At 33.3% G+C, this 16,289-nt stretch overlaps 1 protein-coding gene across 8 annotated transcripts in view; it reads right to left on the bottom strand.

Annotated features, from left to right (window-relative positions):
• Positions 1–15,254, bottom strand: part of LOC117100470 (probable C-mannosyltransferase DPY19L3) — a 27,619-nt gene extending 12,365 nt beyond the window's left edge. Inside the window, exons 1-2 of one of the 8 annotated variants that reach the window (XM_033240211.1) lie at positions 15,112–15,254; positions 13,925–14,284 (exon numbers count right to left, since the gene is read on the bottom strand). In XM_033240211.1, the coding sequence (XP_033096102.1) occupies positions 13,925–14,284; positions 15,112–15,228 (477 nt within the window). In that variant the 5' untranslated portion in view covers positions 15,229–15,254. Of the gene's footprint in view, positions 1–3,631; positions 3,909–7,884; positions 8,002–13,924; positions 14,285–14,778; positions 14,902–14,988 lie in introns of those variants that run through there. The other 7 variants (XM_033240301.1, XM_033240378.1, XM_033240450.1 and 4 more) reach the window with 7 other exon arrangements.
• Positions 15,255–16,289: the final 1,035 nt, after the last annotated feature.

Genomic DNA, 16,289 nt, shown 5'->3' with positions numbered 1-16,289 from the left:
CCTCAGTTAAGCCAGTTACATCCCATCAGCACTTTCATTATCTCTCTGATCACTCACTGGGTATATACATTAACTACACAACAGTAAACACAAGGTTGAAAGAAGTTTATGACAAAAATCTGAACTTTATTATGAATATTATTGAAACACTGTAGCACATCATATACCTACACAGAACTGCTTTAAACATAGTTGAATATAGAGTTCAATCCAATCCACTTATAAACATGTGTTAAATATTACAATTATATAATATCAATGTAGCCAACCAGCATAAACAATTTAAAAGAAACTAGAAATAATGAAAGTTTTGCTGTATTCATTATCATTTATCAGCAAGTACTGTTCTGTTATTTTCTTCTTTTCATATTGCATTATAAAATACAATACAATGCAATTCAAAAGGTCAATGCAAATTTTTATAAAGAAAATAAATGTGTTGTTGATAAATGTTCATACAAGGAAAAACTTAAAATATTATTGTCTTTTTACAAAAAAATACATGGGAGAACATGACTTCGACCAGGAAGCACTTCTATAATTCTTGACTTCAGCTTTCAGGTGATGCAGAATGAGCATTTGCTTTGGCTGTGGTTCATCAAGTGAGATGTGTATAAGAGACAGCCATTCACTTGATTCTGTGGTCTGTGAAAATTAATTAAACAAACTAATTCAAAGAGCTTATCAATGCTACTTTGATGGTTTTAATGATCAAATATGTATTTAAATTGTTTCTTTTTAATCAAAGATTGTTTTCCAAAAAAAAAAATAAAAGAAAAATAAGTAGTATCAGTATAATACAATATTAAATGCATGTGGTGATGTTTAATTGGACATCAAAGTGTTGATAAATATTATTTGCTTAAGTCAGTTTTGATACCTATTAATTAATATATTTTTTGTTATGTTGTGTCTAAGGATTCCTATGTAGATAAAGCATACTGTACTATTAATATAATAATTTTGTTATATTCTTTTCATGAAGACATTAGGATCAAATTAAGCCTGAATTACTTAGTCTAAGCACAGTCACTGAAGGGCACATCCCCACCCCAAAAAACTGAATTGATTCAATTTGTGTAGTAATTGTTCTTGGTAGACAATAGTAAATAGTTGCTATATAATTGTGGATTGATTTGATTTGTCTTCATGGTCAGTTGTTTATGCTGGGTCGATTCATTGCCAACATTATTGTCTCAATATCCCCATAAAAAAAATGATTAGTTTATCATCCCCGCGCGCATCTCTTTTGACGAAATCGCAATTTTTTTTTTTTTTTTTTACTAGATTTTTTTCATTGAAAAAACGATCGTTTGTTCGTCAAAAACAAATTTTAAGGCTGGTGAATAATGATTTTCGATCTTTAGAGTAGTCGCCAAGTAACAATATCTATTTATAGGCGATCTTTTTCATACTGCGCATGTCCACAAAGAAATCTCGAAGTTTTGCGCGCTAGCTTTGCTCTCTCTATAATAAATATCTAGGATCTCGATCCACCCTGTGGTGGCTGGATTTTGTGTTCAGCATGCCGCTTATTGTCATGCAAATCAGGGAAGGAATAAAAGTTGTCAAGGATTGGTTCGCGAAGAAAATACCAGAAGATTGTACGGTCAATGAGGTTTTTAATTCATTTAATTCTGGGGATATTGGCGGAGGAAGAGACCTAGTAAAGCATGTTCAAATACATGCAGCATGTAAAGTAAAGATTATTATTATTATTTCAAATTCTATTTATTATTTATTTCACCTTGTCAACTTTTATTTATTAAATATATTCACCTTGTCAGCCTTTATTGAGTTAATATGTTTTCAATTTATACTCTACATTGTTTTATCAAAACATATTGCAATATCCTAACATCAGACTTTTAAAGATGTTACTGGAAAATTATACAATGCATTGTTAAAATATTCCATCACACTAGGCCTCCTATTTATCACCTAATGAATTGTCTCCTGACTACTGTACGGTACATACAGTAACTAAAAGTATCTTTCTACCTTCTTTCTCCATGTTTTGTACATACAGTACCTGTCTCTTATACACATCTAGATGTGTATAAGAGACAGGTATTATTTTATGTACCTTGCAGTGGTTATTACCATCCACTTTTATTGATTTTGATGGGATGGGTAATTTCAGCATTCATCTGTCTGGAGGAAAACACACACACTTTACTGATTTCCTAACAGGAAGTTAATAAATGGTAAAACTTTTAGCAATTTCGAAAGAGATAACCTGGAATAAATTATAAGGAAAACTCAAAACCAAGTAATTTAGACAAGAAATTAAAAAAAAAATCATGGACAAACTCAAAAGCAATTAGAAGACAAGATAACCTGTTGAATCATGGGAAATACTTAAAATTTAGCAACTAACACTTGAAGATGAGCCAAGAAATGCTTGTGTTGCAACTTGCTGTAGCAAACTTTAATAGGGCCTACCAATTACGACTAGGTAACGCACACAGAAAATTGACCCACTGGATATACACCTGTCTCTTATCCACATCTAGATGTGTATAAGAGACCTGTACACAATGCTGTAGCTAGGATTTTCAAACTGTGTGGGACAATATAAAGGGTGGACCCACTTTACACGTAAATTCAAATGAAGTGGACCAATTTTCTTAAAAGTTGACCCATTTTACGCAGGAATATGAATAATCTGGACCCATTTTCTTAAAAATTGACCCGCTTTTACACAAAATATGAGAAATCTGGACTCATTTTTCAAATGTGAGAAGCTAAAAATTTCCTCCGATCCGACTTACACCAATTAGACTAATATTACAAATTGGCATGAGAATTCTAAAAATATCAAAAGTAATTCGTAAATGTGAATAAAAGCAATGTAGATATTTAATTGTTTCATCAAGTAAAGAAGGTACAGTTTGTATGCTCATCTTTATGCAGCTAATTATTTTATTCAAGGATTCATAGGACCACAACATCACAGAAGCTCCATATACAGTATAGGGTCTGTGACATGATGTTATCCGCTTAATGACAGCTGTGATCACTATAATTGGCTTCAGCAAGTAACTAATTGGAAAACAATTCCTCAATTAGGCTATAAAATTACAAGAACTTACAAGCTGTGCTCATCAAACACTAACAACCAAATCAATGAATACCACAAACAACTTGATACTAGAGTAACAACTCTCAATCTGTTACATTTCTGGGGTTCTTGTGTCTATTGCGCCCTCAGAGGCATAGACACTACGTTATCGTCTAGCAGTTAAATCAGGTGGAGGCTGTCTCTTATACACATCTAGATGTGTATAAGATTACAATTTAATAGTATTGACATTTTTGTGCAAAAGCCAGGTAGCCCGGATTGGTGGGTCACAGAATTGAACGTTTTCGATCCTCAACCCACGGTCTAATGAGGATGATGGTGATGATGATGAAAATAAAGATAATAATGATGATGAATTGATAATAAAATTGACAATAAAATACCAATTATCGATGTTTCTTTAATTATAAGTCAATATTTTGAAAATACACAAGAAGGAAGACTTCACAAAAGTTATAAAAGGGGTGTTAGAGAAAGTCAACAACCCGATTAAAGAGAAAATGCAAACAATTAATCAACTGAATACCCTTGGCAGTTCAATCTCACCTTAATATTTGAAAACCAAAGTCTGTTCTCATGTAATGTGTACAGGAAGATAGCAAAATGATATCCAATATATAAGCTGATTACGACACCAGTAAAATAATAAATAATAGAAAACCAAGGTGGCTTTGCTAATGGGCCCATCTCAGATTGCTGGAACCTTCCATTATATCCCACAGGGGTTTTTCCATTACTTCTTCTGCCATTTACTCTCGTTGAATTTTCTGCTCTATGTTGCGTTCTCTTGCGTAGTTTTGACATAATTACAGGTCAATGCATTCTAGACCAGACACAATTTGATACTATGAATAAATTTGTGTGATAATCATGTATTTTGGATACTGCTAATTAAGAAAACAGCTACTGTACATCTATAGGCCTACTTCTATGCTATCAATAATTAAGGAAAAGTGCATTACATAAAGACTAAGAAAAGGGCTATGAAATTAAGCCTAGAAATGAAACCAGACTACTAATGAAGAATATTGTCATCACGTATATTGCTACATGATGCTACTAAGTTTCTACTAAGTATAAATATATTATAAAGTATCTCATAAATTTATAAAGATTATAGATAAAATTTCATTGTCCATAAAAATAATAAAAATTGGCAGGCAACAACCAAATCAATGTAGGTACTGGTAGAGAAGTGAATTAATACTCACTACCACTGGTGGCTTTAGGAGTAGGAGTAAGGGGGTAAACTATCCAACATGGGAGGGGGGTCTTACAATTCATGGTAAGGACAAGGGACACAGAACCCTGGTAAAAGTACAAAAAATGAACCTTTGTAGGGGTAAAATCCCACTGATGAATCATCTCATTGGGCATACAAAGAACATAGTAATTTTAAGCTGTTTATAATGTTTCGTAACATTAAATTGTTGGTCCAAAGAGTTTGATAAAGGGTATTTAAGCTCTCCCCTACTACTGATCGCATATGCTCACTACCTACAGCCAAACCAAATCAGACATTAGAACATAACTGAGTCAACCAGTTAACCAACTAAATCAGACTTAACTGTAAATTTATACAGTACACTGTACACAATGCTGTAGCTAGGATTTTCAAACTGTGTGGGACAATATAAAGGGTGGACCCACTTTACACGTAAATTCAAATGAAGTGGACCAATTTTCTTAAAAGTTGACCCATTTTACGCAGGAATATGAATAATCTGGACCCATTTTCTTAAAAATTGACCCGCTTTTACACAAAATATGAGAAATCTGGACTCATTTTTCAAATGTGAGAAGCTAAAAATTTCCTCCGATCCGACTTACACCAATTAGACTAATATTACAAATTGGCATGAGAATTCTAAAAATATCAAAAGTAATTCGTAAATGTGAATAAAAGCAATGTAGATATTTAATTGTTTCATCAAGTAAAGAAGGTACAGTTTGTATGCTCATCTTTATGCAGCTAATTATTTTATTCAAGGATTCATAGGACCACAACATCACAGAAGCTCCATATACAGTATAGGGTCTGTGACATGATGTTATCCGCTTAATGACAGCTGTGATCACTATAATTGGCTTCAGCAAGTAACTAATTGGAAAACAATTCCTCAATTAGGCTATAAAATTACAAGAACTTACAAGCTGTGCTCATCAAATACTAACAAGCAAATCAATGAATACCACAAACAACTTGATACTAGAGTAACAACTCTCAATCTGTTACATTTCTGGGGTTCTTGTGTCTATTGCGCCCTCAGAGGCATAGACACTATGAATATCGTCTAGCAGTTAAATCCGGTGGAGGTGCATGATGGGTACTACTACCATGAGGTGGGGGGGGGTGCCCTAATAAACGAGGTAGGGGGGCACCCTAATAAAAAAAAAAAACGAATGAAGTTAGCATGGAATCGAGCATGCGTCATGGAAACGCAGCATGCATTTGATAAAAATGCCTTTTATGGTATTTTGAAGGAAGTCCTTTACAACGTGATAGTACTTTTTAATATTACACAATAATGTACAATAATAGGCAGTAGCCATGCACTTCTGCTGGGAGCCTATTTTTTTTAGTATGGTAGTTTTTCTGTAACAGTTCTGTTTAAAGTCATTTACTGTAAGTGGCGGATCCATGAATTTAAAATAGGGGGGAGGGGGTGGGGGCCTAGAAAGTTAATCTTACAGATGAAGAGTCAAGATTACCTCTGTAACTACCAAACTTTTATGTGTATGGTTTTTAGTCTTAAAATGTTTATCTAGATTGCACGAAACGTCCCTTCCAGAATGTACAAACTTTCATTTTTCCTGGGGATGTGGGGTCATGGAGGATATATGGAAGTGGACTTACATGACGTCATGGTGCTATAAAAAACAGATGATGACATAATAGTTTATCTTGTCTTCCAATGTTCTGGGCATAATAACCTAGTAGGATGTCTGAAGATTTTTATCACAATTAAAACAAATTCTTTCACATGTGAATGTTGGCCAGGGAGGGGGAAGGGGGGGTGTGATATATTATGTTATTATACTTTGCTTTTTGTATAAGATCATCAGGTAACCTCCAAAAACTATAACCAACCATATTTTAGGTCATTACCCACAGTTCTCAGGGCAATATATTAAGCTACAACACACTAAAGTGCAATGCATTAATAGTATTATTTTATGTACCTTGCTGTGGTTATTACCATCCACTTTTATTGATTTTGATGGGATGGGTAATTTCAGCATTCATCTGTCTGGAGGAAAACACACACTTTACTGATTTCCTAACAGGAAGTTAATAAATGGTAAAACTTTCAGCAATTTCGAAAGAGATAACCTGGAATAAATTACAAGGAAAACTCAAAACCAAGTAATTTAGACAAGAAATTAAAAAAAAATCATGGACAAACTCAAAAGCAATTAGAAGACAAGATAACCTGTTGAATCATGGGAAATACTTAAAATTTAGCAACTAACACTTGAAGATGAGCCAAGAAATGCTTGTGTTGCAACTTGCTGTAGCAAACTTTAATAGGGCCTACCAATTACGACTAGGTAACGCACACAGAAAATTGACCCACTGGATATACACTGTGCATTACAGTGGTATGGTTATACCTGGATTCCAACATGGTTTTGATGTGAATACGGGAATGAACTAATAAATCTAATTTTTATTTGTTTTGTGTTCCTTTGCTTGTTTATTTTATTATTAGCTGATCTGTGGCGGAACAGTGGCGGAATTAAGGGTAGCGCAGCCGCCCCCTTAATGGTCTAGACTCTCCATTTTAGTGAATATCCCTATTCTATCTCGAATTCCACCACTGCTGAGAATTTAAGTCAATATTTGAATTACCTTATATTTAATAAGTTAGGTTTCAATTAAAAATTAGAACAAGAATATATTTTACTTATTAAAATCATCCTAAATTGCTACTATCCATTTAAATTTAATTGCTCAGTTGCCAAATAATTTAAAGATTTTTTTAATAGTAATAATTATTCTGTAAGCTAGCAGAAAAACAGTTTTTCCTGTAACAATAACAAACATTTTTACGGTGTAAATTTAAAATTAATTAATTTATGAAATGTTTAAGCAGAGGCGCTGCGTGAAATACCCAAGGGGACACAAGGTACAACTAACATGAACTTGGGATAGGTTTACAGACACACTACTATACACTCTACACAATATTACAGTTAAATGTAATTTACGAAGATAGATTTCAGCAGATGTGCAACAACAACTGACCTTTTTAAAGTATATGAATACAAAATTGCAAACTCATGTAATTGGGTAAAAAATAATTGCTTGAAAACAACAGAATTAAAAACTCCGATTATAGCAAAGGCAAAACTTTTTTATATAGGCCTATTATTTTGTTTAGCAGACTTAAAACATCTTACCTCTGCCTACCTCAAAGATCCTGACCTAAATTAATTAATAAATCATCAATCAATTAATCAATCATTCTTTAATTGTACACACAGTACATTTTTTTTATGTTACAATGTATAGTGCTTTGTCAGTGTCCACTGGTCAGCTAAAGCACAGTATGAATAAACACTTAATGAAAATTATACAATGCATTGTTAAAATATTCCATCACACTAGACCTCCTATTTATCACCTAATGAATTGTCTCCTGACTACAGTACAGTACATACAGTACAACTAAAAGTATCTTTCTACCTTCTTTCTCCATGTTTTGTACATACAGTACACATTGAATAACTGACTAACAGTATCTATCAATGAAATATTTCTTCTGAAGAAAAAGTAAAAAGCAAACACAACATACGAAAACCTGAATCTAAAAAACGTCAGAAATAATATATATTATCCAGAGCACAAGAGAATAAATATTACCCCTCCTCGTTGAAGTTTCACAGCTGGTATGCCAGTTTCACTGGCTGCAACAGACAACCAGGGCACTGGAACATTCCATTTTGACTGAGGGAACTAGATAGAAAATATATCTAATACATGAAAGTACTGTATGTTTTATAATCCTAAATCCCCTATCATTTATATTTTTTAAGATCTAATATTATCACATTAATTACTATTATATATTATTTAAATTATTTCATTCAAATCCAAAAATAATACCAGTACATACATGAAGATGAAATGACAAAAAATAAATAAATTTAAAAAAATGTTTACATCTGACTGAGAATAAATATAATTTTTCTATAATATTCCTACATCCACAAATTATAAAATTGAGATATCAGGGGTTGCCGCACCTCTTCCCCAACAGTCCATGAAAGATGTGCCAGTTTCCACGCCCAGCCTAGCCCCGCATTTCTCCGACAGAGTTTACTGCGAAAAGTCACTGAAAACAAACAAAATTATGATGGGCCTGCATATTGCAGCCAATCAAACTGAAGTATTGAGTTCACGTTCAAGGAATACAGTATGTTGATTTAATGCGAGCCAACAAAAAAATACCATAGCTCGTAAAAAAAATTCTGCAGCTCTACGAGTAATCTTTTAAAATAAGAGTCCAAAATACAAAGAACACTAATGGAAGCAAGATCTGTATCACTGCTTAAATACAGCAATTTATAACCATAATATTTCAGAGCTCTCAGAGCTCAAGTTTGCTTAATAGTACTATATAAGTTAAAAGACAAGACATTTTAAGAACCCAAAATAAAGATAACTGAGTATACTACACTGTACACAGTGCAATCAATAATTACTGCTTCTTGGTCCTTTGTAGTCGACCTGTTGTATACTTTGTTCAATGCCTGGAATCAATATTCAAATGTTCATTAGCACAACCAGATGTATTCTGCCTTGTGTACATTAAATAACTTGCACTATAAAATATTCAATATATGAATAGTCCATTTTGTTTTAATTTTAACAGCAAGTTTAATTTTGCTTGAATGTTATATCTTTGTTTTATGGTCTGATATTACCAGTCATTATTGATTAGATGCAGCCACTTTACATGTATTTGGGCTGAAGCTTCATGAGCCACTTCACAGAACGTCAATAGTGCAAGCTGGGGCAGGGGTGGCACCAGGGCCTGACCCCCTTCCCCGGTCATGGAGAAAAAAAAAAACACTATTTGTCTATTAGACTGCAAAATTTTTAAAACTAGAGTTATAAATAATATTGATACATTTATTATTAATGACTTACGTTAACATCTATTAATCATTTATTTTATAACATCATTTATTATTAAATTTTAAGATTAATCTATCATATTGAAATATGGTTGTATTTGAGTTATTATAATACATTAATAAAAGTTACTTATTATTATAAGTCTGATTAATCTAAAATAATGATTGCGATTCTTTGTGACTTAAATTAAAACTGTTCATAGTATTTAAATTACTGTAGTCGCGCGAATAACCCCCCAGGCACTTAAAATATTTTTTTACACTTTTTGAGGGGCGCTTATTCAAATGGGGTGCTTATTGAAACGGGACGCTTATAAAAAACAGTGTAAATTGAGGGGTGCTTTTAGAAATAGATCAAGATCGAGGGGTACTAATGGGAACTTATTAAATTCAAGAGGCACTTTTTGAATGAAAAAAAATTATATATTGGACATTACAAATGGTGGTGCAACGGAAAAGACAATCGTCCAGAGAAAATGGCTCATGACAAGAATGCTGTGGATATTTACATAACAGCAGAATAGCAGATGCAATTAGTGGTGGTGGGTAGTGCTTAGCTTAGCCATCGGCTGATTGAGACTAGCAGGATGGCAGGATCATTGCAGGTTTTCTTAAAAACTTAGATGAGAATGTGTTAAAGGTGCAAATTAACAAAAAAAGAAAAAGAGGTGTAGGACTAAGCCTAGTCAAATATGTAAGAAGAGGAAAGTTGGAAAAATACAGTCTGCCCAGGGATCAGAGCTCTCATTTTGTCCAAGAGAAATATCCTTGTTTTGATATTGACCCGGAAGAATGTGATCCACTCTGCAGCTCAAATCATGTCAACAACCACAGTCTCATGATTAATTGGATTACTAACTTGCTAAAAAGGAAGACTGATGATATTATATGTATTCAAATTATACGCTTATTCGAGAGGGGCGCTTATTTGCGCGAGTACGGTACTATTAATTTCATGATTATGATTCTTGTTGACTTCCTGTACATTCTGTTCATTATTTTTAACATTATTAATAATAATGATAAATGTATAACAATATTGATTATAATTCTATTTGAGTCTAAATCTGTTTAATCATTTTATGTAACTTTAAGTGTTTATATCACCCTCTTACCAAGGAAGTATCATTATTTACTATAGTAACAGAAAAATGTAAAGAAATGGTTGACGTAATTTAAAATGAACAAAAGTAATATGAATATAAGAAATGTTCAGTTGTCCTGTTCTTACTCCCTGTGGTCCAATAACAAGGCAATACATAAGCCTCTTTGCGACCTTTCACCTGCGTGAAAGGACTTGGCCAATTATCAAATGCTGATTGGTATAATAAGTCATTTTTAGTAGTAAAATCCTGCCCGAGTCACTGTAATATCAGTATATTGTGTCGGAAGTACTAGTCAAATAAATTGCAGTCTACAGAAGTATTGTCTACATCCCTGGTTCTTAAAAGGCAGCCCGCAAGTCAAATTTTTTTTCAAATATATTTAAAGAAACTAAAATTAATAACCATTGAATGAAAATTTTGTCAATGAAGTGAAGGCCAAAACACAACACTGGGCCAATGTGAAGTAGGGTTGACCCTACCCAGATCTAGAATTAAATCTGTTACCATCCAATCGACAAAAGCCAAAAGATTGGTAGTCCTAGTTCAGCTAAATATGACACAGCAAATTTAAAATAAAAACTTTATCAGAGACTTTTTTTTATTATGAGTAGACCCGAGATTATACAGGCGAAATGTTTTGAGGCTTTAAAGCCCTGATATTTGGTGGATATAGGATAGGTGAAATCACACACAAAATACTGATTCTCTGCCACACTTTTAATTTTAACTTCACGTTTGGTTTAAAAATACTCCTACAGGATTACTTTTACCAGGGAGTTGTTTTATGGATGACATCCGAGCAGGGAACAATATTTGGTTAGGCATAAGAAGCAAGGTCAATATAATACTAAAATAGAAAAAAAATATCTAGTTTTACGTTGATAGGGAAAAAAAAGACCAATTCAGGCACTCATTCATTCAGGGTACTTCACCCACAGTTATACTTGCACAAAGAAAGGAAGACATGACAAGTTCTATTACCACCAGTCACCAACAATATTAAACGTCCAACAACCCTGAAAAATATTTTTTCATATGCCGCATTCAAAGTACTGCTTTATTATATCATATAATGGTGAAAAATTGTAATGAATTTAGTGTCCTAATATTGAGCTATAGTACAATTGAAAATAGAATAGAATTTAAAATTGCCAAAAAAACGTCAAATGTCTATGTGGCAGACAAGGGCCATCGGCCACAACATCTCAGAATTTTACCTTTAGTTATGTAGCAAGATACTAGAAACTTTGGCCTGTGACATCAAATCTAAAAATAATTTTGGCCCTTCAAACTAGGGGTCTACATCGTTAAAATCTAGGAAGAATATTCAACATTGAATTGCTCAATTAAAAGTTCCAATGAGATTAAAAGAATGACTTTTATTTGTATAATTGAAAAGAACTGTTGTTTTGCCAAAAATGTCTCGATGTTTCGATTGAGTTGTTTCAATCGTCATCAGAAATAATATCTGCATAGAGTCCAAACAAGGAATTCAGATTTTGCTGAAGAATTACAGGCTTTTTATTAAGAAATTCCTTAAAGTATAAAACAAGTCCTTCAAGCCAAGGTAACATACTGAACCAAGTATATAAGAACCAGAGGACAGATTGTGTTTCATATAGTTACTGTTCTAGTATTACTAAAGGGAAGGGTGCTGGCGACTATATGTGAGAGCGCGCATTTTGGGGTATTACTAGAGACTATTCAAGACCACACTGAGCACATCTGATGCATTTATTTGAATGTGGTTTAATATTCGATTGTCATTCCATTAGTGGTGGGCTATCCACTGTTTGGATGTGTGATGAAATAAAATAAAATTTCTCGTTCAGTGTTTAATTGACTAAATTATACTTCTCATCTATGACAGTAAAAAGACACCATATAAAATGTCTCGATGTTTCGATTGAGTTGTTTCAATCGTCATCAGAAATAATATCTGCATAGAGTCCAAACAAGGAATTCAGATTTTGCTGAAGAATTACAGGCTTTTTATTAAGAAATTCCTTAAAGTATAAAACAAGTCCTTCAAGCCAAGGTAACATACTGAACCAAGTATATAAGAACCAGAGGACAGATTGTGTTTCATATAGTTACTGTTCTAGTATTACTAAAGGGAAGGGTGCTGGCGACTATATGTGAGAGCGCGCATTTTGGGGTATTACTAGAGACTATTCAAGACCACACTGAGCACATCTGATGCATTTATTTGAATGTGGTTTAATATTCGATTGTCATTCCATTAGTGGTGGGCTATCCACTGTTTGGATGTGTGATGAAATAAAATAAAATTATTTTTTGTTCAGTGTTTAATTGACTAAATTATACTTCTTATCTACAGTAAAAAGTCACCATATTCCAGTCCAGCCACATTCAATCCATGACCAATAGGCCAATCAGCCACTAAATTGTATCATTCATGTTCTAATTATCGTTGGGCTAAATTTCTCAAACAATGTAATACCTGAAATGTATACAATGTCAACAGTTCAAATATTGAATTTTATTGATAAGTATATGTAGCAAAGACAAGCCAAACCAGTCACTCGTCGCAAATCGTGTTTCAGAGAAAATGGCCAAAACATGCTGGAATGTCAAATTTTTAAAAATCTATTTTATTGCACTAAACTAACCTTTATATATCCTGTCTCTTAACTTTATATATCTACACATCATTCTATGCTGTTATTTTCCCCATTTTCAATGTTAAAACAATACTTTTTAAGGATTTAAAGATAGTTTCTGCATGAGAAATGCCTGAAATCATAAACTTTGACAGCTAATTTCTCATATACTGTTCTTTAAACAGCTGTGTGGTTAAACACTTGTAACTTCATAAGGAAATGTCCGATTTGAATGATTTTTTTTACCATTTTATAGCTATTATTTTACTCTCTAACACTGTATTAATAACTCAAAATCGATTTTTGCGACGAGTGACTGGTTTGGCTTGTCTTTGCCACATATTACAAAAGCATTAACCCAGATTATTACAGTACGGTAGATGATCTAATAAGTGGCTCTCCTGAATAAACAACTCTCTTTGACTGCCACACTAAACAAATTTGTAAGTATTGTACTGTACTGTAGTTACTGTAGTTAAAAACCTCCTCATATTGCTTTATTTACCGCCATGGCCCGACACCCATTCAATATTTCTATTAAGCCACGGAAAATTGTGTACCTGTGGAATATAGAGTATTACATACAATAACATCTTCTTCTGTATAGTTTATTGTATTTTATGATAATATTGTTGTTATTAGTATTTATTTAATGTATTATAATTAGGATTTTCACTAATTTTTCATAGTATATATTTAGTCTTCTTCTACTTATTTTTTTTTTTTTTTTGGATTAAAATATAATTTTTTACTAAAAAGGGCCCCTGAATATCAGCTTCCCTTCAAGGAAGCTGGAAGGGTTACCCTCCTTTAACATTGATGAAATAAAAAAAAATAATAAATACTGAAAAATTACATTCATTGTATGTGTTTGTATATTAATTGCTAGTATTACTCATCTGGTCAAATATTTCTATCTCAGTTAGTGATATGCTTCCTGATGTTAAACTTATGATTCAACTCACCATTATCTTTGAAAACCAAAGCCTGTTCTCATGCAACGTCCAAATGTACAGGCTGTAATGATAACCAATAAGAATCACCAAAGCAGTACCAACAACTAAGCTCAGTGTCTTCAGAAACCATGTCAAAACATCTGCAGTAACCGCTTCATCTTCTAACGTTTCATCTTCTGATTGATCGGTCTGGAATGACTCTTCTTCGGAATGCTTGTCTTTGGTGGCGGTAGTTGTTGAGGAATCGTGATTAATGCCATCTGGAGCGTCTCCTCTGTTGTTACTAGTTACATCATCTTTGTCATCAGATGATTTTCGTTGTTGTAAACGTGAGCTTCTTCTCTGGCGCACTTTCTCAGACATTATGTGCTGTAGGTGATAAGAATCAACTTTCAGTTTATGCAACAAACAACAGAGTCAAACTGTACTACTCTGTACTACTCAGCTGTCTTGTCCATTGAAACTTTTCTAGACCTGAAATTCATAATCTAACAGAAATCAATTTTTATGGCAATTATTATAATTCATAACTCTAGGCTATGTTACTCCAGGTCAGTAAAATAAATAATTGTTCGCATGACTGATTAATTCTTATTTAAATCATGAGTGGAAAATGTAAACAAGTCACCGACTTCTTTATTTACTTGCAGCCACATTAGCTACTGTATATTGCCTTGGTGTTTTAGGTGCAACCAGGGAGTTGTTATGGTGCAACCATATATATATATTTATAGGTGGTGCAAACAAAAAAAAGGTTAAATGTAATCATGGATGAAGGTTGAATGTGCAACGTGCTGTCTGTAGCTCTAGGCCCAAGGAAGTCATACCGTGTCATTCAAGTAACAGAAACATAAAATACATACGAGGCTAGGCCTAGGTCTAGTTGTTAGTCAGCAGGGCTAATAACTCTGCTCTTAACCAGGAAGGTGCTCCTCACTCATTGATTTATCCGATTCCTCCTGCAGTGAATGTGTCTTATCTTTCTATAGGCCTACATATAGTTAGGCCTCTAGGAGACTAGGTCCTCATCTTATATCAATCATCACAAAAAATTCCATAAAATTGACCTTTACCGCACATTTACCTTAATTAAACCATTCAAGCTTGTGACAAAGACACCTTAGTAACTATTTATTATACTGTACACAGCTAAGTTTGGTTTATTTAATTACAACAAAATTAACGCTTCACTTCACCTTTTGTATCTTTTTTCCCAGGTGGACGTCTACTCGAGCGAGTAGTTTGCTGTCAACTCGCATTAAATAGCGCCAACTTGCGTCTTGTGGTGATCCAACTTTTTTTTTCAAATGCATTATTTTCAAGATTTAAAATGCAATTTATTTATCCTCATGAAAATCATTTGGCCATTGGCATAAAATACATATGTAAATACAAAAAAAAAGAAGAAAAAAATAGAAAATGTCACAAATTATCTAAAACAATCAGGTCCTAGCTAGGCCTATATCATAGGCCCATGATGTGTAATATAGTGTTATAGATATAAATAAATAAATAAAAACAAACAATACATAATAAGGCCTATTATATAACCACATCGGAAATATCTTTGGTCCAACCATAGTGTTCTATTTTCTCTATGGTCCAACGACCTCGTCGTGGCGTCTGACGACAGGGGGTAGGAAAGAAAGAAGTCCAGAACTGTCCGACGGGAGGGCAAATCCCCCTCCCCCAGCTCCCCATCCCATCCCCCGCTGGCACCACCACTGCGTAGGCCTAATGCTGAGAAGTTTTTATCCCGGATTATATAGCAGTAAATTTCGATATTTCTGTTAATGTTATGGAATTGTTGTACTGTACCTCGTAAATGTGTATTGGGAAATGAAATGAATGAAAAAAAATTAGAACGCCCTCTAAATAATGGTTATTCTATTATTTATATAGGAAGATACTATTTTAAAGCTAGAATAGGAATTTGTTTTGCTGGATGGTACACATTACAAAAATATGGATTTATACATAAAATTAATTATTCATCTTTCTTATATTAATCTATAGCAAACTTCTGCAGCAGACGGGAAACAGAAGCCTGTGCCAATGCATATAATTACCCTTTATCAAATAGGAGATACATAGTGTACATAAGCTAAGGTTATTTGCACGACTACAGTATCTTGGCGCAATAATCTACAGTAACTGTACGCTGTCCACAAACTTATAAGCGCCGTCTTAATCATTCTTAATTGACACTCTAATTTTTCACCTCTCTCCTGTTTTGTTTTTTATTCACTTTCATTCATTTGTGTTTCTTTTCTTTTCTACCACTTTCTTTTCCGTTTCTTTTTTTTTCTGTTGTACTGGAAAACGTAGTGCTGAGACGAATATTAAATGCATGTCCTTTATACAAGTGCACAAC

Source organism: Anneissia japonica, unplaced genomic scaffold, assembly GCF_011630105.1.
Source record: "Anneissia japonica isolate Jap-2015-1 unplaced genomic scaffold, ASM1163010v1 scaffold483_len1788099_cov177, whole genome shotgun sequence".
Classification (NCBI taxonomy): Eukaryota; Metazoa; Echinodermata; class Crinoidea; order Comatulida; family Comatulidae; genus Anneissia; species Anneissia japonica.
Note: the sequence above shows the minus strand (reverse complement) of the source record. Positions and strands in the feature narration are given on the sequence as shown.